General features: G+C 44.7%; 1 protein-coding gene across 1 annotated transcript in view; it reads right to left on the bottom strand.

Annotated features, from left to right (window-relative positions):
- NUFIP2 (nuclear FMR1 interacting protein 2) overlaps window positions 1-22,400 on the bottom strand; it is a 38,756-nt gene extending 16,356 nt beyond the window's left edge. Inside the window, exons 1-2 of the mRNA XM_032163141.2 lie at window positions 21,988-22,400; window positions 13,877-15,598 (exon numbers count right to left, since the gene is read on the bottom strand). Coding sequence (XP_032019032.1) covers window positions 13,877-15,598; window positions 21,988-22,264 — 1,999 coding nt within the window. The 5' untranslated portion in view covers window positions 22,265-22,400. The remainder of the gene's footprint in view (window positions 1-13,876; window positions 15,599-21,987) is intronic.
- Between the last annotated feature and the right edge of the window lie 264 nt (window positions 22,401-22,664).

Raw genomic sequence — 22,664 nt, 5'->3', positions numbered from 1 at the left:
CTCTGTCACCCAGGATGGAGTGCAGTGGTGCTATGTCAGCTCACTGCAAGCTCCACCTCCAGGGTTCATGCCATTCTCCTGCCTCAGCCTCCCCAATAGCTGGGACTACAGGCGCATGTCACCAAGCCCAGCTAATTTTTTGTATTTTTAGTAGAGACGGGGTTTCACCGTGTTAGCCAGGATGGTCTCGATCTCCTGACCTTGTGATCTGCCCACCTTGGCCTCCCAAAGTGCTGGGATTACAGGTGTGAGCTGCTGCGCCTGGCCCCTCGTTTGTGTGACTTAATGTTTTGACTATCCCTGAGAAGCAAAACAAGTGAATAGTATAAAGAAGGCTAAGGAAGGCAATTTGAATTATACAAAATCATCATACACATACGAGTATCCTTATCTGAAATGTTTGGGACCAGAAGTGTTTTAGATTTTGGAATGTTTCTATTATATTATTGGACAAGGAGCATTTCCTTTTTGAATATCTGAAAAATTTTGGATCTCTAAGCATTTTGGATCTTAGATTCTCAGATTTGGGATGGTCAACCTCAGTAACTGATTCTTCTTCTTTCTTTTTTTTTTTTTGAGAGAGTCTTGCTGTCGCCCAGGCTGAAGAGCAGCAGTGGTGCGATCTCAGCTCACTGCAACCTCCACCACCTGGATTCAAGCGATTCTCCTGCCTCAGCCTCCCAAGCAGCTGGGATTACAGGCACATGCCACCAGGCCCAGATAATATATATGTGTGTGTGTATGTGTATATACATATATATATTGGAGACGGAGTCTCACTCTGTCGCCCAGGCTGGAGTGCAATGGTGAGATCTTGGCTCACAGCAACCTCTGCCTCCCAAGTAGCTGGAACTACAGGCGCACGTCACCATACCCAGCTAATTTTTGTAGTTTTAGTAGAGATGAGGTTTCATCATATTGGCCAGGCTGGTCTTGGAACTCCTGACCTCGTGGATCCACCCGCCTCGGCCTCCCAACGTGCTGGAATTACAGGCGTGAGCCACCGTGCCCGGCCAATTTTTGTATTTTTAGTAGACACGGGTTCCGCCATGTTGGCCAGGCTAGTCTCAAACTCCTGACCTCAGGTGATCCACCCACCTTGGCATCCCAAAGTGCTGGTACTACAGGCATGAGCCATCACGCCCAGCCTTGATATTTTAACACTGCTCTCTTCTACACACACACACACACAGCACAAAATCTAACTTGCCAGTTCTTTTTGAAGAGTGATCACAGCATCTAATTATGCAAATATTTATTGAGAAATGCCCACAGGGCCAGACCTAATAGAATCTAAGTAAAAGTTTTTGCTCTTAAGATATACCCAAGTAGGCAATTAGACCTAATAGAACCTAAGTGAAAGTTTTTGCTCTTAAGATATACCCAGTAGGCAATTTTGTCAAAATTCTGTATTTTAAACCACTACCACCAATCTGAAATTTCTTTATATCAAAACTTATATTTAGCTATGCCACTCAAATGAAAAGTTAATGTTCAATTTCCTAGAGCAGACTCTCTACATAATACCTCCCTATCACAATGCTTCCTATAGCGAAATGTCCAGTTATCCACAAGTTCTTAATTCCAAGTTGATTGAAAAAAAAAAAATACTACTCACCAGCTCAGGGTATAGATGCAAAACCAAAGAGTCTGCCCTCTGTGAGCTTACTCTAGGAAGCAACTTCATTGGGACGGTGGGTTATCAGTAGGAGCATTAGCAATAAACAAAGGTCGGTGGTATGTGTGTGCTTTAACAAGGTGTGTTTGAGCAGGGGTGAACAAACAATTACTATGCACCATCTGTTTTTGCAAATAAAGTTTTAATGACGGCCTGTGGTGGTTCACACCTGTAACTGCGGCACTTTGGGAGGCAGAGGTGGGAGGATCACTTGAGACCAGCCTTAGCAAGATGGTGAGACCCTATGTCTACAAAACATTTAAAAACTAGCTAGGTGTGCTAACAGCACATGCCTGTAGTCTCAGCTACTCAGGAGGCTGAGGCAAGAGGATTGCTCAAGTCCAAGAATTCAAGGAGGCAATGAGCTATGATCATGCCACTGCACTCCAGCCTGGGCAATAAAGTGAGACAACCGTGTCTTAAAAAACAACAACAGAAGTTTTAATTGAACACAGCCACATCCACTGTATATGTACCATCTATGACTGCTTTTGAGCTACAATGCAGAACCAAGTATTGAGTGGTTGCAACAAAGATGCTATGGTTCACAAAGTCACTAAGAATGAGAGATTTAGAGAAAGAACATTATTCAGGGGACAGAGTAAAAAGCTACATATGAAGTAAAGTTTGTTATTCAATTATATAGGTGAATGGAAGCCACTGAAGAAATCTAAGGTTATTGTACTAAATAGTGATGATTCTTCCAGGTAATGAACAGAACAGATGAAGTAACAATACACAGAGGGTCCAATAAATGTTAAGAAGACATGAAGACAGTATGCGAGATAGAAAAAAAATGGAGATCTTAAGAGAAATGGTCCATATCATCTAATGACAAAAAATTGGGTTAATGCTAATTCACTAAGAGCAGGAAAGAAAAAGCAGGTTTTGGAAGAGAATGAATTCAATTTAATATAAATAGAATTGCAGCGATGATATGGAATATATATGGTCTGAACTCAGTTTTTTTGTTTGTTTTTTTGAGGAGTTTCACTCTTGTTACCCAGGCTGGAGTGCTCGATCTCGGCTCACTGCAACCTCCACCTCCTGGGTTCAGGCAATTCTCCTGCCTCAGCCTCCCAAGTAGCTGGGATTATAGGCATGAGACATCATACCCGGCTAATTTTTTGTATTTTTTTTTGTACAGACAGGGTTTCACCATGCTGGCCAGGCTGGTCTCGAACTCCTGACCTCAGGTGATCCACCTACCTCGGCCTCCCAAAGTGTTGGGATTACAGGCGTGAGCCACCACGCCTGGCCTCTGAAGAAGTCTTAAGCCTAGTATATATAGTAACAGAACTGGACGAGATTATCTAGGGAAATTGATGTAACATGAAAAGGGAACTCAAGGAACAACATTTGAGACACAGAGAATGACCCCAGGAGGGTTATAGTAAAGGTGTAGGATATAAGAGTGGGTAGAGTCAAGGAAATTCAAACTAAGGAATTTACAGAGGCAATGTTTAACTCTGGTAAATCTTAACCAAAGGTAAGACACTTGCAACTTTCTAGTTATCTATCTCTTTTTCTCTAGCCCAATGTCATTGCCCTGGCTCAAGCAGTAGTATCTTTTGAACGTTTATGCAGTTGCCTTTTAACTGGCCTCCTTTGCCATTACTCAGGCCTCACTTTCTGTCTTCTACAACCGGGCTAACCATTCTTTTCCTTTAAAAATGTAAATCTGACAGCCGGGTGCAGTGGCTCACATCTGTAATCCCAGCACTTTGGGAGGCCGAGGCGGGCAGATCACTTGCCATCAGGGAGTTCGAGGCCAGCCTGACCAACATGGTGAAACCCTGTCTGTACTAAAAATACAAAAATTAGCCAGAAGTGGTGATGCGCGCCTGTAATCCCAGCTACTCAGGAGGCTGAGGCAGGAGAATCGCTTGAACCCAGGGGGCGGAGGCTGCAGTGAGCCAAGATCGCGCCACTGCACTCCAGCCTGGGTGACAGAGTGAGAGTCCGTCTCAAATACATATATCTGAAAGTGACCACATTGCTCAAAACTTTTCAATGGATTCTCACTGCTTACAGCAAAAGCTACTAGCACTGTGAAACTGAATTTGTGTCTCCTAGCACTTGACACAATAGCTAGTACATCAACAGATTAATTAGATAACTAAGTTAAAGGACTTTAAACTTGTACCATTCACCTTCCTTTAAACAAACTGAATGGCTGGCAATCTTCAAACACTATTATTTCCCTCCACCGAAAGTAATCTTACTCTCTGGGCACAATAAACAGACTAATGCCCACTTCTTTTTGGAATCCTGACTGCCCTTCCCTCAGCCTGCCCCCATCTTAGGGGTTCCAATTACACTTGACACAATCTTGGCTCACTGCAACCTCCACCTCCCAGGTTCAAGTGATTCTCCTGCCTTAGTCTCCTGAGTAACTGAGACTACAGGCACGCGCCATCATGCCCGGCTAATTTTTGTATATTTTTTTTAGGAGAGATGGGGGTTTCACCATGTTGGCCAGGGTGGTCCCTAACTCCTGACCTCAAGTGATCTGCCACCTTGGCCTCCCAAAGTGCTGGGATTACAGGTGTGAGCTACTGTGCCCAGCCAACAATAGTAATACATTTCTTTCCATATGTTTCACTATTAGACCAAGTTTCTTAATGACATGAACTCTCACCTTTCATCTATTTATCACTACTGCTTCCCACAGGGCTTGGTGCAATAAGCAGATACTGATTTGAACAAATACTATTCATAAGTCAGCCAGGAAGTAATAATGTAACTGTAAACAGTATTAGGCAGACCCATTTGGCATTGCTCACACTCAACTTCTTCTGACCTACAAAAATAGCAATTTCATATAGTCAAACTGAACAGATACAGCATTTAGTTATTAAATCCCTCAAGGAAAAAGACTGAAGCTAAAAGGGCTAAAACTAACTAGAAGCTTATTTTTTGCATTTAAAAATGAATAATACTATTGTCTCAGCTAACAGAACATTTTGTTTGTTTGTTTTTTGAGACAGTCTCGCTCTGACGCCCAGACTAGAGGGCAGCAGCACAATCTCGGTTCACAGCAACCTCCGCCTCCCAGGTTCAACAGATTCTCCTGCCTAAGCCTCCGGAGTAGCTGGGACTACAGGCGTGTGCCACCATGCCTGGCTCATTTTTGTATTTTTAGTAGAGACCGGGTTTCACCACACTGGCCAGGCTGGTCTCGAACTCCTGACCTCAGGGGATCTGCCCACCTCAGCCTCCTAAAATGCTGGGATTTGCATGTGCCACCGCGCCTGAACCTAGAACATCTTTCAAAAATTAACATCTAAATTAAATGGCTCCACCAGAGATAGATAATAAACCAACATAATGCCAAACAGACTGACTCCCACAACTGAGAACCCCCAAATCAATTTATCACTAATCATGCCTTCCAACCCCTTATTAAGCCATTTTGGATCAAATTCTGTAAAATTCGGCAAGGATGGTGACATGGTAAATTAAAATTCTGCTTTTCCCCTCCTAATTCAGATTTGCCCATTTTTTGGATGATTACAGGTTATTATACCATGTTTTGCTATTCTGATTTCCTTTTTCTTAACCAGTCTGCCATACTTGCCTATTCTTTTACAAAGAAGCTTGTCAGAAACTTCTACCACCCCTTTTCAATTTGACAATACCCACAGAGAAATATAGCATGTTTTCAGGCCAGGTGCGGTGGCTTACGGCTGTAATCCCAGCACTTTGGGAGGCCGAGGCAGGGGATCACCTGAGGTCAGGAGTTTTGAGACCAGCCTGACCAACATGGTGAAACCTCAGTTTCTACTAAAAATACAAAACTAGCCAAGCGTGGTGATGGAAGCCTGTAATCCCAGCTACTCAGGAGGCTGAGGCAGGAGATCACTTGAACCCAGGAGGCAGAGGTTGCAGTGAGCCGAGATCGTGCCATTGGACTCCAGCCTGGGCAACAAGAGTGACTCTGTCAAAAAGGGAAAGCGAAAGGGAAAGAAAAGAAAAAGAAATACAGCATGTTTGCAAGTAATTCTGAATTAAGGTAGTTAGAAGTCACCACCTTTTCAGTAAACCTCTGAATGAACTCTTCTCTGAAGCCACAACAAACCAGGATAAGAAGAATTATCCAGACTACTCCTAAATAGAAACTTGGAACTCAAGTTGTTTTTGTTATTTTTCTCTTTTCTACTGCTCTACTTATTCTAATCTCATGTACTTTATTATTATTATTTTTTGAGATGGAGTCTCGCTCTGTCGCCCAGGCTAGAGTGCAGTGGCACGATCTCGGATCACTGCAAGCTCCACCTCCCGGGTTGGTTCACACTATTCTCCTGCCTCAGCCTCCCGAGTAGCTGGGACTACAGGCCCCCGCCACCATGCCCGGCTAATTTTTTGTATTTTTAGTAGAGACGGGGTTTCACCATGTTAGCCAGGATGGTCTCGATCTCCTGACCTTGTGATCTGCCCGCCTCGGCCTCCCAAAGTGCTGGGATTACAGGCGTGAGCCACACCACGCCCGGCCCCCCATGTACTTTATAAGGGTAAAATTGCTTGGAATGAAACTGCTACTACTATGATAGTAATAAACAATTTCTGGTTTTGCTACTATCATTATAGTAACAGTGTCTGCTCTTCTTACAGCATAGATGGTTATTTCCCTCACACTCAGGACTTAAGCTAGTGAAATTGGAAGTTAAATTTTAACTTCCAAAAATTCCTTACAAGTGATCTTTCACCAGTATCAAGGTAAATTTATTATTACTGTATTCATAAAGCAGACATCATGAAACATCAAGCAGTCAGTATGGGTGCTAAACAGCCAGTATGAGTTCTCTCACTGGGAGAATGGGGACCTTATCCCCTATTAGGAATTATTTGTTACATTCATTCCTATATGTCCCACATTATTATATCCTCATAAACAGGTATCCTTTCCAAATCTAGGGAATCCAACCAGGGCTAAAATCAAGGCAAATCTTAAAATTGTCAAATTTGCAGGCGCACACTAATAAAACTATTAGAAAGACAGCTGGGATGCCATAGGCATTCAGGAAGCAATTGCAATAAAATGCAGTAAACGTGAAAATACTTATTCACATTGTGTTTAGAAGAGAAAATTTAATATTCAGATCCTTCTTCGAACAAATGTCCAAACTGTATACCTAGTCCCTGTCAATTTTATGGATTAATCATAATTTGTCTCTTCATATCCTGTTTCCCAAATCTTGTTATGTAATCTTATCTGTTCCCTTATGCCCTTTCCCAATCTAAAAGCTTTTTAAAAAAATAAATTATTTTTAAAAATTCAGATCATTTACATGGTTGAAAATACAAAGCAGAAGACCTTTATTATACCTCTACCTGCACTATTCCAAGAAACTGATCTTCTAGTCAACAGAAAAATGGCTTCCAGTCTACCCAAATTGGTGCCATATTAATCTACCTCAACACAGATCTGTAAGCAATTGCTTAATACCGACTGCTTTATGTTTTTGAGACAGGGTCTCACTCTGTTGCACAACCTTGACTGCAACAGCATGATTATGGCTCACTGCATCTTTGACCTCTTGGGCTTGGAGATATCCTCCATCTCAGCCTCCACATGCCACCATGCCCAGCTAATGCTTAAAATTTTTTTGTAGAAATCAGGACTCGCTGTGTTGCCCAGGCTGATCTCAAACTCCTGGGCTCAAGTGATTTTTCTGCCTCACTTCAAAAATGCTAGGATTACAGGCGAGAGCCACAGTACCCAGACTATTTTTATTTTCATTTTTTGAAGTGAAGTCTTGCTCTGTCTCCTAGGCTGGATAGAGTGCAGTGGTGCGATCTCAGCCCACTGCAACTTCCACCTCCCAGATTCAAGCGATTCTCCCACCTCAGCTTCCCAATTAGCGGAGACTACAGGCCTGTGCCACTATGCCTGGCTAATTTTTGTATTTTCATAGAGATGGGGTTTCGCCATGTTGGCCAGGCTGGTCTCAAACTCCTGACCTCAGGTGATCCACCCACCTCGGCTTCCCAACGTGCTGGGATTACAAGTGTGAGCCATGTCCGGCCCCAGCCTATTTTTAAATGAATATTCCAAAATGTCAGCATTTCAAATGCTTCATATCCTTCAGTGCCATAATAGCCATGTAAGACAGATCAACCCAGTTTAAATTGGCACTTTGACCAAACACACAACTCATATCAATTATTATTTCCAAAGACTTGGCTTCAAATGACTTTCAACCATTTCAAAATCAAAAGTTTACTTCAAAGAGTTAGGATCTAGTGTTCAAAGCTTTTAAAGTCAAGTCAAAGAGAGGCTTGCTAAGCATTCTGAGATAACTACTTTTAAGAAGGCACAGTTATATGCCCCAGGTATGTACACTAAGAGTCATCACAAGCTAAGCATGGTGGCTCATGCCTGTAATCCCAGTACTTAAGGAGGCTGAAGCAGAAGGATCACTTGAGGGCAGGAATTCCAGACCAGCCCAGACAACATGGGTGGTAGCGCGAACCTATGGTCCCAGCTACACAGGAGGCTGAGGCGGGAGGATTCCTTAAGCCCAGGAGTTCAAGGATGCAGCGTGCTAGGATCGTACCACTGCATTCCAGCCTGAGTCACAGGGTGAGACCCTGTCTCTTAAAAAAGAGCCATCACAGCCAGGTGTGGTGGCTCATGTCTGTAATCCCAGCACTTTCCGAGACGGAGGTGAGCGGAGCACTTGAGGTCAAGAGTTCAAGACCAGTCTGGCCAACATGGCGAAACCCCGTCTCTACTAAAAATACAAAAAAATTAGCCGGGCACGGTGGTACACGCCTGTAATCCCAGTTACTCGGGAGACTGAGGTAGAATCGCTTGAACCCAGGAGGCAGAGGTTGCAGCGAGCCAAGATCGCACCATTGTACTCCATCCTGGGTGACAGAGTGAGGCTCTGTCTCCAAAAAAAAAAGGAAAAGAAAAGTTAGGACAGGCATGGTGGCCTACACCTGTAATCCTAGCACTTTGGGAGGCTGAGGCAGGAGGATCCCTTGAGGCCAGGAGTTCAAGACCAGCCTAGGTAAAATACACAGACACCGTCACTATATGTGTATATACATATAAAAAGTACAAAAATTAGCTGGGCAGCTGGGCACGATGGCTCATGCCTGTAATCCTAGCTACTAGGGAGGCTGAGGCAGGAGAAATCGCTTGAACCTGAGAGGCGGAGGTTGCAGTGAGCTGAGATCACGCCACTGCACTCCAGCCAGGGTGACAGTGCGAGACTCCATCTCAAAAAAATAAAAAAAATTAGCTGGGCATTGCGGTCCCAGCTACTCAGGAGGCTGAGGCAGGAGGATCACTTGAGCCCAGGAGCTCTAGGCTACAGTGAGCTATGACCACACCACTGTACTCCAGCCTCAACAACACAGCAACACCCTGTCTCAAAAAAAAAAAAAAAAAAAGAAAGAAAAGTTAATGGCATAACATATAACATATATAAAAAGCTAAAAGAGGGCTGGGCGCGGTGGCTCACGCTTGTAATCCCAGCACTTTGGGAGGCCGAGGCGGGCGGATCACGAGGTCAGGAGACCACGGTGAAACCCCGTCTCTACTAAAAATACAAAAAATTAGCCGGGCGTGGTGGCGGGCGCCTGTAGTCCCAGCTACTCGGAGAGGCTGAGGCAGGAGAATGGCGTGAACCCGGGAGGCAGAGCTTGCAGTGAGCCGAGATTGAGCCACTGCACTCCAGCCTGGGTGAAAAAGCAAGACTCCGTCTCAAAAAAAAGCTAAAAGAGGCCAGGCATGGTGGCATACACCTCATACACCTGTAGTACTAGCTACTCGAGAGGCTGAGGAAGGAGGAGAGCTTGAGCCCAGTTCCAGGCTGCAATGAGCTATGATAGTGCCACTGCACTCCAGCCTGGGTGACAATGAGATCCTGTCTCTTTAAAAAACAGCTAGAAGGAAAATCCCAAGAATTAGAATCCACACAAATCCCCCACCCCTCTTTTTTTTTTTTTTTTTTTTTTTTTTTTTTTTTTGAGACGGAGCCTTGCTCTGTCGCCCAGGCTGGAGTGCAGCGGCACGATCTCAGCTCACTGCAACCTCCACCTCCCGGGTTCATGCCCTTCTCCTGCCTCAGCCTCCCGAGTAGCTGGGACTACAGGCGCCCGTTACCATCCCGGCTAATTTTTTGTATTTTTAGTAGAGACGGGGTTTCACCGTGTTAGCCAGGATGGCCTCGATCTCCTGACCTTGTGATCCACCTGCCTCAGCCTCCCAAAGTGCTGGGATTACAGGCTTGAGTCACCGCACCCGGCACAAATCCCCTTTTTATGCTCTACTGTATCTTTACTTCATACCCTCAATTGTACTTAACACTCAAATTTTTAAAAATCCATAGTACGCTTAAGGTTCCAAGTAATTGCTTAATCTAAAAACTTCCTGTATACAAAAAAGCCCTTGCCAGAAGCTGCCACCATGCACTTTGACTTCCCAGCCGCCAAAACCTTGAGTCAAATAAACACCTTTCTTTGTTGGGTGCAGTGGCTCACACCTGTAATCCCAGCACTTTGGGAGGCCAAGGCAGGTGGGCTCACAAGGTCAGGAGACCAGCCTGATCAACACGGTAAAACCCTGTCTCTACTAAAAATACAAAATTAGCCAGGCGTGGTGGCGTGCACCTGTAATCCCAGCTACTCAGGGAGGCTGAGGCAGGAGAATTGCTTGAACCCAAGGGGTGGAGGTTGTGGTGAGCTGAGATTGTGACACTGCACTCCAGCCTGGGCGACAGAGCGAGACCCCATCTCAAAAAAAAAAAAAAAAAAAAAAAAAAAACCACAAACACCAAAAAACAAACACATTTTCTTTATATAAATTAAATAAACAGCGCACCATTCTTAAAGAAGTGACATAACGCACTCTCTTACCCACTATTTCCAAATTAAGTTGCTGAAGGGCTTATTTTTGAAGTCAGGAGAAATGCAGAGAACTTCCAAATCCTAAGCCCAACTTCAACTACTCAGAGATTACTACTGAACACTTGAAAACTACACTAAAGCACAAATAAAATAATACAGATGTTCTTAAAGGATACTCCAGTAGCCCAACTGATTATTACTTCTTTTAGAGTTAACTTAAAAAAAAAAAGCCTTCACTTATAAAAGATCTTCAAATCTAATTCAAGTAAAGAAAAATGAGTGGCCAATGGACCACTAATGGACCAATCAACATTTGGCAGGAATTCAAAGAACTTACTACTCTGGAACCTAATTGAACTGAGTATTTATTGTTCTAGAGGGGTAAAAATTTTGATACCAATCTAATTTCCAATCATGTCCAAATACAAAACTCAAGATGACACTTTACCTAAAGCAAATTTTTTCATTAATACCAGCAAAACTAAATATAACTATACCCATATAGGGGTATTCAGCTTATCTAAATACCACTGATTTCATATTCAGTTAGCTCATGGATAGGGAAAATGCATAAAGAGTAAATTCAAGTTAACATTCCCATTTAAAAATGGCCTGCAATTCCACATAATAGAAATTATACATAAAAACTATTAACCAGTTACCTAATGGAACATATCCCACACATTTTGTTGTTTTGTTTTGAGACAGGGTCTCACTCTTTTGCCCAGGCTTGAATGCAGTGGTGCAAACATAGCTCACTGCAGACCTGGATCTCCCAGGGACAAGTGATCCTCCCTCCTAAGCCTCCCAAATAGCTGGGACTACACATTGTTGCCCAGGCTGGTCTCAACTCCTGAGCTCGAGTGATCCTCCCACTTCAGCCTCCCAAAGTGCTGGGATTACAGACATGACCCACCACACTTGGCCTCCCAAAATATTTTGGAGGTGGTAAGAGAACATAACACAACCAGATATCCTCTCAGGCTCACACAATGATCACCAGTGCAAAATACTTCGGTAAACATTTTCCAGTAATAGTCTCTAGAGGGCAGACAGCACAGAAAACAATACCAAAAAACCCAACTCTCCTGGCAGAGGTTAACTAATGTATAATACATGTCTTAAAAAACAAAGCATTTATCTTTTTGCCCTAACATTCCTAAAAACAACCAACTCCTGTATTTACCTCCAAAGAGCAGAGCTGGAGAATAAGTGAAATCAGGTAAATGTTATCTGTGAGGATTCCTGTTCTTAAACTTCCATTAAGTAATTCTACTACTTCCGTTTTTAAGGAAGTAAAATGATATTAAAAGGACATCTATTTATTATACTCAATGTCTTCCAGCTTGCAGATAAGGAAAGGTATGCAGACTAGGAAATTTGCTTAAAAGTCACATAAATCGCTTTGTTATTCATCCCTGAGGCAGTATTTCTTCCAGAGAGAATATGGTAATTACCCAGTTCCCACAATCTGGTATGGTCCCCTTTCCCTGCAATTCCAAGTCACTGCCTAAATGAGCCATTGTTAAAATGGGAATGTGCACTATGTATTAAGCGTGCACATGCATGCATGGAGTATGCATTTCTGTTAGAGAAAGGAGGAAGAGGTAGGAAAGTACGGGAAGACTGAAACCCACTGTTCTCAAAAGCAAAAGGATATAAACATCATCGTTAAACCTCATTATTTGCTCTAAGGATTTAGATTACAGTTATGTCATACAGCGAATTTTCCTTTAAGACACAAACCACATTCTAAGAAAGTGATTAACGTGAGGCCTGGCACGGTGGCTCACACCTGTAATCTCAGCACTTTGGGAGACCCAGGTGGGTGGATCACTTGAGGTCAGGAGTTTGAGACCAGCCTGGCCAACACGGTGAAACCTCACCTCTACTAAAAATACAAAAATTAGCCAGGCCTGGTGGTGGGCACCTGTAATCCCAGCTATGTGGGAGGCTGAGGCAGGACAATCGCTTGAACCTGGGAGGTGGAGGTTGCAGTGAGTCAAGATTGTGCCACTGCACTCCAGCCTGGGTGACAAGAGTGAGACTCCATCTCAAAAAAAAAAAAAAAGAAAAGAAAAGAAAAGAAAGTTATTAGCATGAAACTTGAAAGATACCTGGTTCCCTTTAAACTTGGGCTTTAGGGCTATGAAAAGGAGAATCCCAAGAGCCTGGTCTCAACTATGCTAATCGTACTTGACAATGTAATTTGTCTAACTTATTTTCCAGTTACAAACTGGCATCCATTACTCCTTCTAAGACTTATCAGACTCTTCAAAAACAGTGCTTCTACTCATTTTAATCAAATTAGAACTATTAAATGAGCTCACTAATAAAGACACATATGATATAAAAAGCAAAGGAGAGGCTGGGCGCAGTGGCTCACATCTGTAATCACAGCACTTTGGGAAGCAGAGGTGGGCGGATCACGAGGTCAGAAGTTTGAGATCAGCCTGGCCAACACGGTGAAACCCGTCTCTACTAAAAATACAAAAATTAGCTGGGCGTGGTGGCACATGGCTGTAATCCCAGCTACTCGGGAGGCTGAGGCAGGAGAATCACTTGAACCCAGGAGGCAGAGTTTGCAGTGAGCCGAGATCGCACCACTGCACTCCAGCCTGGGTGACAGAGTGAGACTCTGTCTCAAAAACAAATAAACAACTGGGCATGGTGGCTCACACCTGTAATCCCAGCACTTTGGGAGGCCAAGGCAGGTGGATCACAAGGTCAAGAGATCAAGACCATCCTGGCCAACATGGTGAAACCCTGTCTCTACTAAAAATACAAAAATTGGCCAGGCGTGGTGGTGCCTGCCTGTAATCTCAGCTACTAAGGAGGCTGAGGCAGGAGAATCACTTGAACCTGGGAGGCAGAGGTTGCAGTGAGCCGGGATTACGCCACTGCGCTCCAGCCTGGCAAGAGAGTGAGACTCCGTCTTAAAGAAAAAAAAACACAAAACAAAAAGGCAAAGACAAAAAAAGCCATGGAAGGAGAACATATGCTCAATAAAATTTTTTTCAAGCACTCAGTCAAGAGAAAATATAACATCAACAACTTTAAGCAAGTTCTCCTCACTTCTATTCTTTGAACCAGGTAGGTCAATTATGTTTGTATTTTTAAAAATCCTTTTAAGTTGGAAAAGTGAACATTTCTTCTAAATTTTAATCATACTAGTTCCAAGGACCCTGAATTAGTTTGACGCCAGCTGCTTATCCACATTGTCATTCTCTTAAAATACTCTTAATATGAACAACTAATTCTCTTAAAATTCTCTTAATATAAACAATATACTAAATTGGCCAATAAAAATCTTTGTATAGGAAACAAATGAGTTACCTTTAGTGTGATATACAATAGCAGCCCTCAGGTCAAAAGAACCCCAGCTATCATTCCTTTCTAGGCCTCTCTGGTATCTCTGTTCTTTGGCAGAGCCTAACAAAGTGTTCGTAGGAGAGGCCAGAGGATTTTGACTTTCTATCTCGTAGTCCTTTGAGAGAAACACTAAAGCACCTTGACTACTGGTGTCTGCTTTCTGCAGGTCACCTATATGACTGGGTTCCAAGGATAAGGCTCCACTCTCACTAGTAGTCCCAGATTTTAGAATGCTACCCAGAACTTGAGGACTAGTCCGTTTCTCCAGCTCGTAAGCCTTGGGAAACACAGGATGCTCAGTTCCTGAGGGAATTATTTCAGCACCCTGTGAGACCAAAGCGGCAGGATATTCTCCTTGAAATGTCACCTCCATCACTTTATGCTCTGATGACTTCCCAATAACAGTCTCAGGGCCAGCACTGGGCTCATTTATAAATGATAAACCCCACTGATTCTGGAAGATATCCCCCAGGTTTTGCTGATCTGTCTGAGAGGGCAGATCCACTTGTGCTGTGCTCAACAGCATAGTTTGCATATTTGAAGGATAGATAAAAAGGCTAGTCTTAATTTGTTCAACAGCTGCTGAAGTTAGACTCATGTCCTGGAGAACTGAATCTGTTCCAGAAGAGATGGGTGTTAGAGTATTAGCAGCAGTAGTTAGCAGTGGCTGACCCCCTGGAGGATAAACATTTGCATCAGTCCCTGCTAAAACAGGCCCATTAGAAAAGTTGGCAGAAGTAACAGATTTCAGCGCTGACATAGGGACCTGGGATAAGCGACTTGATGATTGGGTCTGAGTTTCCCCAGTAGATGATGATGATGAAGATGAAGTTGGTGACACAGAAGAGTTCTGTATAGTTTTGTTGAGGTTTTCCTTAACTTTGCTTGCATAACTTATTTTAGGAACTATTTTAGCACTGCTATTGTCCACTGGAAAAACTGGGGGTGGTTTAAATAGGGTCCACGAGTCCTCTTTGGAGGCAACAGCTGAAGCATGCTTTCCTTTGGGCCGATCATCAAACTTTTTGCTGCTCACACCAGGTTTACTATCTGAGCTTTTCCGAAGCGTATCACCCACAGCAGGTTTTCCTCGACTTGTTCCTCCAGGCCCAGTTTCATACTTCCAAATGGGCTTTGAACCATCTACTCGATTTCCCTTTTGTTCACTATAGTCAGGCTTGAAAGTTTCAAGTCCCTGTTTTAAGGTTGGGACACTGGTCTCCTGTTGCATTATTTTGTCCTGCACTATATTAAGGTTTTCACAACCCTTGGCACTATTGCGCCTAGCTTTCCTTTTTTTAGGAGTTGTATATCCGCTCTCAGATCCACTACCATCATTATCTGCTCCTTTACCCATATAACCATTAGTAATATAACCAGAATTATTCGTTACCACACCATTTGGAATTGGTATAGTATCAGACTTATCTACAGACTGATTCTCTCCAGATTTATTTTCATAAGACTTCCCATTCTTTTTGTCCATACTGTTTTTCTGAATGAAATTCTTGGTTTTAATTCCTGCTTTCCCAAAGGTGTTGGCCTTTACAGTCTGCTTCAGGCTAGTGTCTACAACTTGCTGGTTGCCATTGAGGACCCTGGAAATAGGGTTGGTGGCTTCATCAGAACTCAGATTCTTTAAAGATATTTCTCTTTCTCCAGCATTACCGTTTAGTTCACCATAGCCTAGGGGAGGGAAAAAAAAAAGGGTTTATTAAAAAAAAACAATCACAACATGTAAATTACACTAATACCTAACATTTAAGAACTGTTTATTTACTGTATGCTAGACACTATGCTATGAGCTGTAGCTTTATATTATTTAACATCTCTATGAGAAGACACCTGTCAGCCCCATTTTCAGACTAGGAAATGCAATCTACTGCTAAGTAAAGCAAGAGGTAGAACTCAGCCAAGATTCAAACCAAAGTCTGAGGCCAGAGAAAACAAGACCTCTTAAGCGGTATGCCAAATACCTCTCATCTAACAGAATCAATCTACCCATCACTCTCACAAGGCGGTTATAAAATTTTCTTTTTCCGAGACGGAGTCTTGCTCTGTCGCCCAGGCTGGAGTGCAGTGGCGCTATCTCTGCTCACTGCAAGCTCCGCCTCCCGGGTTCACGCCATTCTCCCACCTCAGCCTCCAGAGTAGCTGGGACTACAGGCGCCCGCCACCACGCTTGGCTAATTCTTTTTTGTATTTTTAGTAGAGACAGGATTTCACCATGTTAGCCAGGATGGTTTCGATCTCCTGACCTCGTGATCCGCCCATCTGGGCCTCCCAAAGTGCTGGGACTACAGGCACGAGCCACGCACCCGGCCTAAAATTTTCTTTACAATTCAGAGCAGAGATGCCCTCTGGGCAAAAATCAAGTTTTATTGAAACAGTATTACAAGGAAATTAAAGACTTCATTTCTACAAAACCATAAATAGCTGGTAGTCACTATCAGCAGTTTCCAATGCATCTATCAGACAAATATCTAACACTTGTGAACTTTTTCTAAAGTATTCTTAAATTTCATTTTGACATTTCCCAGATATTGGATCATATTGTTAATATGTGAAACCAAAATATCTATGTACCAAGGTTTCCAACCTTTATAAAACATATTTTCTTCATTTTACATTCGGACAAACAGACTTTAAGAGAGATGAAGTAAACTGCCAGAGTCAAAGTGACAGAACTGGAAATCTGACCTCCAGTCTATCTGCAATCCATGGTTTCCTACCGCTATGCAATACTGCCTTGACTCAAAAGATGCGATGAGAAAATATTTACTAACAAAACTACAATAAAAAGCATCCAATTTTTTAGTGTTATGGTATTCAGGTTTAATTAAAAATCTTCAACTGCCAGGCTGGGCGCGGTGGCTCACGCCTGTAATCCCAGCACTTTGGGAGGCAGAGGCGGGCGGATCACGAGCTCAGGAGATAAGACCATCCTGGCTAACATGGTGAAACCCCATCTCTACTAAAAATACAAAAAATTAGCCTGTCTGGTGGCGGGCACCTGTAGTCCCAGCTACTCGGGAGGCTGAGGCAGGAGAAAGGCGTGAACCCGGGAGGCGGAGCTTGCAGTGAGCCGAGATTGCCACTGCACTCCAGCCTGGGTGACAGTGAGACTCCATCTCAAAAAAATAAAAAAAATAAAAATAAAATAAGTATCTTCAACTGCCAGTGGATCATGTCTGTAAACATAGCACTTTGGGAGGCCAAGGCAGGCGGACTGCTGGAGTTCAAGACCAGCCTGGGCAACATGGAGAAACCCTGTCTCTACTACAAATACAAAAATTAGCTGGGCGTGGGGCATGTGCCTACACTCCCAGCTGGGGATGCTGAGGGAGAAGAACAGCTTGAACCCAGGAGATCGAGGCTGCAGTGAACATGCACTGAGATGCCACAACTGCCTTCTAGCCTGGGTGACAAAGTGAGACCCTCTTTCAAGAAAAAAAGAAAAAAAAAACCTTCAACCACCATAAAAAGTCAATTCTATTATAGGTGATTCAAATAGTTTTCCACTGTAACAAAATGGTGCTATTAGTTATCTACCTTTTTATGAAATGTTCACAAAAGCATTTTGAGGTCAAGTCATTAGAAACAGATATACAGGCCGGGTGCAGTGGCTAACGCCTATAATCCCAGCACTTTGGGAGGCCAAGGTGGGTGGATCATTTGAGGTCAGGAGTTTGGGATCAGCCTGACCAACATGGTGAAACCCCGTCTCTACTAAACATACAAAATTGGCCAGGCATGGTGGTGCACGCCGTAATCCCAGCTACTTGGAAGGCTGAGGCAAGAGAATGGCTTGAATCCGGGAGGCGGAGGTTGCAATGACCCCAGATTGGGCCATTGCACCCCAACCTGGGCAACAAAAGCAAAATTCCGCTTCAAAAAAAAAAAAGAAAAGAAAAGAAAAAAGAGAGATACACAATAGAAGGACACTCCACACACATTTAAGGCAGCAGAAATGAGGAGTCTAATAGGAATACTGCTATTTTTATAAGTCTGAGAACCATTGTTCCAAAATAAATTAATGTAGAAGTCTATTAGATTCACAACAGGACTTATTCATTCTACATTAGAAAAAAAGGTACAAATACTAAAACTGAACAAATAAAGGCATTTTCTTCTACTGTATTAAAGTAACCCAAGAAAACATACTCAAGGCATAATCATTCCTAAAACAGACTGGCACAAAACTTGTACCATGAGAGAATACATCTTGTAAGAGTTGTTTTTTTGAGACAGACTCTCGCTCTGTGGCCCAGGCTGAAGTGCAATGATGTGATCCCAGCTCACCACAACCTCCGCCTCCCAGATTCTCCTGACTCAGCCTCCTGAGTAGCTGGGATTACAGGCATGCACCACAATGCCCAGTTTCACCATGTTGGCCTGGCTGGTTTTGAACTCCTGACCTCAAGTGATCCTCCCGCCTGGGCCTCCCAAAGTGCTGGGATTACAGGTGAGAGCCACCACACCAGCCTCTTCAATTTTTTAGAACTCGTAAGAGTTCTTAGATTCCACAGGGTTACATGTTTAAAAATTTTTTGGCTGCTGGAAAAGCTATGATAGCCAATCAAATCAAATTTTTGGTGGCACAGTTTTAACTATGAAACAGGAAGAAAGAGATGATTGCTTAGGATGTTTTCTAAAAGCTTTTTTCCTCAGAAAAATGCCAGATGCAGTGGCTCACATCTGTAATCCCAGCACTTTAGGATCCCAGGCAGGTGGATCACTTGAGGTCAGGAGTTTGAGACCAGTCCGGCAAACATGGTGAAGTCCTATCTCTACTAAAAAAAAAAAAATTAGCTGGGCGTGGTAGCGTATGGCTGTAATCCCAGCTACTCGGGAGGCTGAGACAGGAGAGTCGCTTGAACTCAGGAGACAGAGGTTGCAGTGAGCCGAGATCATGCCACTGCACTCCAGCCTGGGCCAGAGTGAGACTGTCTCAAAAAAAAAAAAAAAAAAAGAAAAAGAAAAAAAGAAAGAAAAGCATAAAGTTCCTAAATAAAGGCTCTCATCATTTTTAACAGATGTAACTTTATCTCCTTACCTAACTCTGGAGGGAATACAAGACCTACCTATATCATTTAACATGCTAACAGGTTAAACAAAGGTTTATATCCTTGGGCCCATTAGTCACAACTTTTCAGATTTCAATTAAAGATGAGCAATCTGAAACAGCAAAAAATCCAATCTCCAAACTGAGCTGAACCAAAGCTAACTAGAATAATTCTTCCTAAGATTACTAGTATGTAGTGACTCAGATATTGGAAATCACCAAACAATGCAAAACCGGCTTAGAAGCCACTGTGCTCCCACCCGCAAGTTTTAATAACAAACAAAAAAAAAGAAAATCTAGTTTAACTACATCAAGTTTTTCTCATAACAACCTTGTTGATATGTATGAAGTATGCCGGAAAGAAATTTTTTTAAATAGTAGATATTTAAGAAAAATGTAAACATTATAGAATAAATTTAAGAAATTAAAGGACTCCTAGCACTTTTATTATTTAGGGCTGCTTATACTAACCCTACTTCCAAAAGACTCAGCGAAACTTGAGTCCTGATAAATCTAGCTTTTCAATTAGAAACAAGTTACTCAACACATTTGGCCGCCTCTTGCGCCCTCTTCTGGATAAAACAAAACTGTTCCTCTTTAGGTTTGTGAGTAATGGATTACCAAAGCCTACCTCAACATGTTACAGATAAATTTCAAAAATATTGTAATGTTTTCTTGGTTATTAGCATTATGCATGTCAAAGCAACAGTACTGTGACCAAACCATACATTCGCCCCAAATTGTTTACATTCTGTCAAAACTGCTAATTCCAGTTTCCTCCTCTTTATTCACCCCTTCCAAGATAAGAAATATTTGGAGGAATACCACCTTGAATGGTTTAGGGGTTGCTTCTTTATGTAGAGAGAAGTCTGGCAAGAGTATATTAACCTGACCGATGAGATACAATTTTTCAATCTCAACAGTAATATTGCCTTATGCAGCCATAATATGGTAGTATTTTCTCATCTTTTGAACAAGATCTAATGCTAAAAAATCTAGTTATATAGTCCCTAACAGTTTTTAAACTGTTCCAAATCTTTAGGATTAAACACCTAACTCGCGTGTATGTGTTCACTTCTATTGCATACTATCGGGTCCCTACGAAGTCCCAAGATGGAAAATCTGACATTCTAATTTCAGTCCTCAAGTTACAATCTGCAATAAAAAAGCACTTAGTTTTTCTCCAGCTCTCAACAATTCCTTCTATCAAATTCGATATGCTGGGTTTAACATACGCTTTCTTACGCTTCATTTCTCTTCAATTTATAAAGAGCCCTTATTTTTTAAAATCTGCATGTGTTATAAACTTTTAAACTCACTTCTCGTGAAATACCTTCTTACATGACTTTTACCCTCAATTTCTCGTTTGTTAAGATTAGTTTGGGGATCAATATCGATTTTAAAATACGGAAAACACCTTTCTAACACGGAGAGAAGCCTCATCCGAGGCAAGATGGTAGTAATCTAACCTCATGGATGAGCCACTTGGGTTCACCCTTAAGGACAAGAAAGGGGTCAAAAAGCTCGCACTCTTCCCCATCCTAACATTTTTTAAAATCCCTCACCTCAAAGACACTACCCAAGCTCAGAAGGTAAGTGCTGGGTGGGGAGGGGAATGGAACAAGGTTTTTGGATTTTTTTTTTTTTTTTTTAATAGAAAATGAGCTGCTAGGAGGAAAAGGCCCAAGTGAAAGCCTCAGAGGCGGAGTCGTGAGCGAACCTGGCAGGAGAAGAGGTTCCTGTGGCAGAGAAACTCGTGACCGGGGAGCTGGGTTCCCGCTGGGTACCCCACCCGGCCTCAGGCACCGCCTCTACCCAAAATGAATCCCCCCGCCGCCCCCCCAGGCCTCCTGCCCTAGGAGCGCCACGGCCGCCGCCCGCGGCCTCCTTCCCCCTCAGCTCCGCTTCGAGGCCGGCTCCCCGCCCCGACTGCCCGCGCCTCCCGCCGCACCCGGGAGCGGGAAACGCGGCCGCTGGCGCGCGGGGCCCTGTGCAGGCCGCTCCCCTCGTGGCCGCTTCCCTCCCCCACCCCAACCGCCCCCGCCGCTCACCCCAGGGACCCGCCCGGGGCCGCGCGCCGCCACCGGGTTACACAACCCCGGCCGGCGACGGGGGGAGGGGCGGCCGCGGAGCGGGGGGCGCCGGCGCCCCCGCAGTGCAGGGGGCGAGGCTGCGACCGGTGGTGATCCCGGGTCACCCGGCTCCGCCGCCCCGTGTGGCCCTCGACACCCTTCCCCCTCCGCTCCTCAGTGGGCCGGAGTCGGTGACAGGAATCGGCTTCCAACATGGCGGACAGGAAGCGGCCCCGCGAGGAGGAGAGAACATTCCAGCCGCGCCGGCTCTGGGGGGAGCGGGCGCGGGGTGCCGGCCTCGGGAGGAGCCGCGGGACAAGACTGCGGGGTCTGGCGCCCAAAAAGGGCGTTTAGTGGTGGAACTGACCCATGAAATGAGGGGTCCCAATAGCCCCCCCCGGAGACGGGGAGCCCCAAGGCCACAGGTGGGCTTGGGGTGGCGGGTGAGGGGCACTTCCTCAACTCAGCCTACCTACCCACTCCTCGACGCCTGCAAAAGGGTCTCGCGACACCATCCGAGTCGGGATTCGCTAGGCCTTCCTGAGTTACACCTCGAGGGATTTTTTTGGGGGGTAGGTTTACCCCATCTCACGGCCCCCAAATTGAGGTAACTCCAGGGACGACGGGAGGTGAATGAGAAAAGAATAATGAGGTTGGACTTGCAAGGCCGACCCAGCGGGTCTCCCTTCAGCCGGGGCCAGGAAGGTCACGCTGGCCTGGCTGGGCCTCTCCCATGCTGGAGGGAAGGAGAGGGCGCTGCAAACCCCATTGCTCAGCCGGAGCTCTAGAATGAAAGGGGCATCCCCAGAGCCGGAGGGGACACACACACACACACACACACCCCGACCCCGTCCGCGCTTTTCGGATCCAGCCCCCACCCCCATCTCCCCTGTCCTCCACCCCCAACCCCCTTCCCCCACCCGTCCTCCCTCCCAGACCTGTTTTCTTCTTCGGCGTTTCCTGGTGCTGCTGGAGGGTGTGTTTCTGCTCATGTTTCAGCGGCTTTGGCTGGGCCTTGGGGCTGCCCTCGGCTCCATGCTGCAGGTATTGGTGAGGCTGCTGGTGATGATGGTGGTGGTGGTGGTTGTGGCTGTGGTTGTAGAAATAATAATGGTGGTGGTGGTGCGGCTGCTGCTGCTGCTGCTGAGGGTGATGGTGCGGATGGTGGTGGCTGTGATGGTGCTGAGGCTGTGGCTGGCCGGGCTTCTCCTCCATTGAAAGCGGCTGGGACTCCCTAGCTGAGGCTGCGGGCTGCTGCACCGTCAGGATCTGAGACTGCTTCTCAGGGTTCACTCAGTATATCTGAGCGCGTCTCGCCAGCGCACTGGTTAACCGAGCGATTCTGCGAGATTGGCAGCCGCGCTTCAACAATCAGGAGGCACGCTGTGCCGCAAGCCCCGCCCCCAGCTCAAATCCTCTTTCCTTCCCCTTCGCCGCTGCCGCCTGGCCAACGCCACTTACCCTGTGCAACCTCACAGGGCCGGGCCTTCAACGTCAGCACTATGGCTCTCTTTTCTGTCGCTTTCTCTCCTTCACCACGCAGTCTGTGAACAGCACTTTCTACACTCCTCGCCGGCAAGCAAGCTCGTGTCGAGGGTAGCAGATTCCACTGGCG

This window comes from Hylobates moloch, unplaced genomic scaffold, assembly GCF_009828535.3.
Source record: "Hylobates moloch isolate HMO894 unplaced genomic scaffold, HMol_V3 SCAFFOLD_10, whole genome shotgun sequence".
NCBI lineage: Eukaryota > Metazoa > Chordata > Mammalia > Primates > Hylobatidae > Hylobates > Hylobates moloch.
The sequence above is the reverse complement of the archived record's forward strand: the minus strand, read 5'-3'. Positions and strand labels throughout refer to the sequence as shown.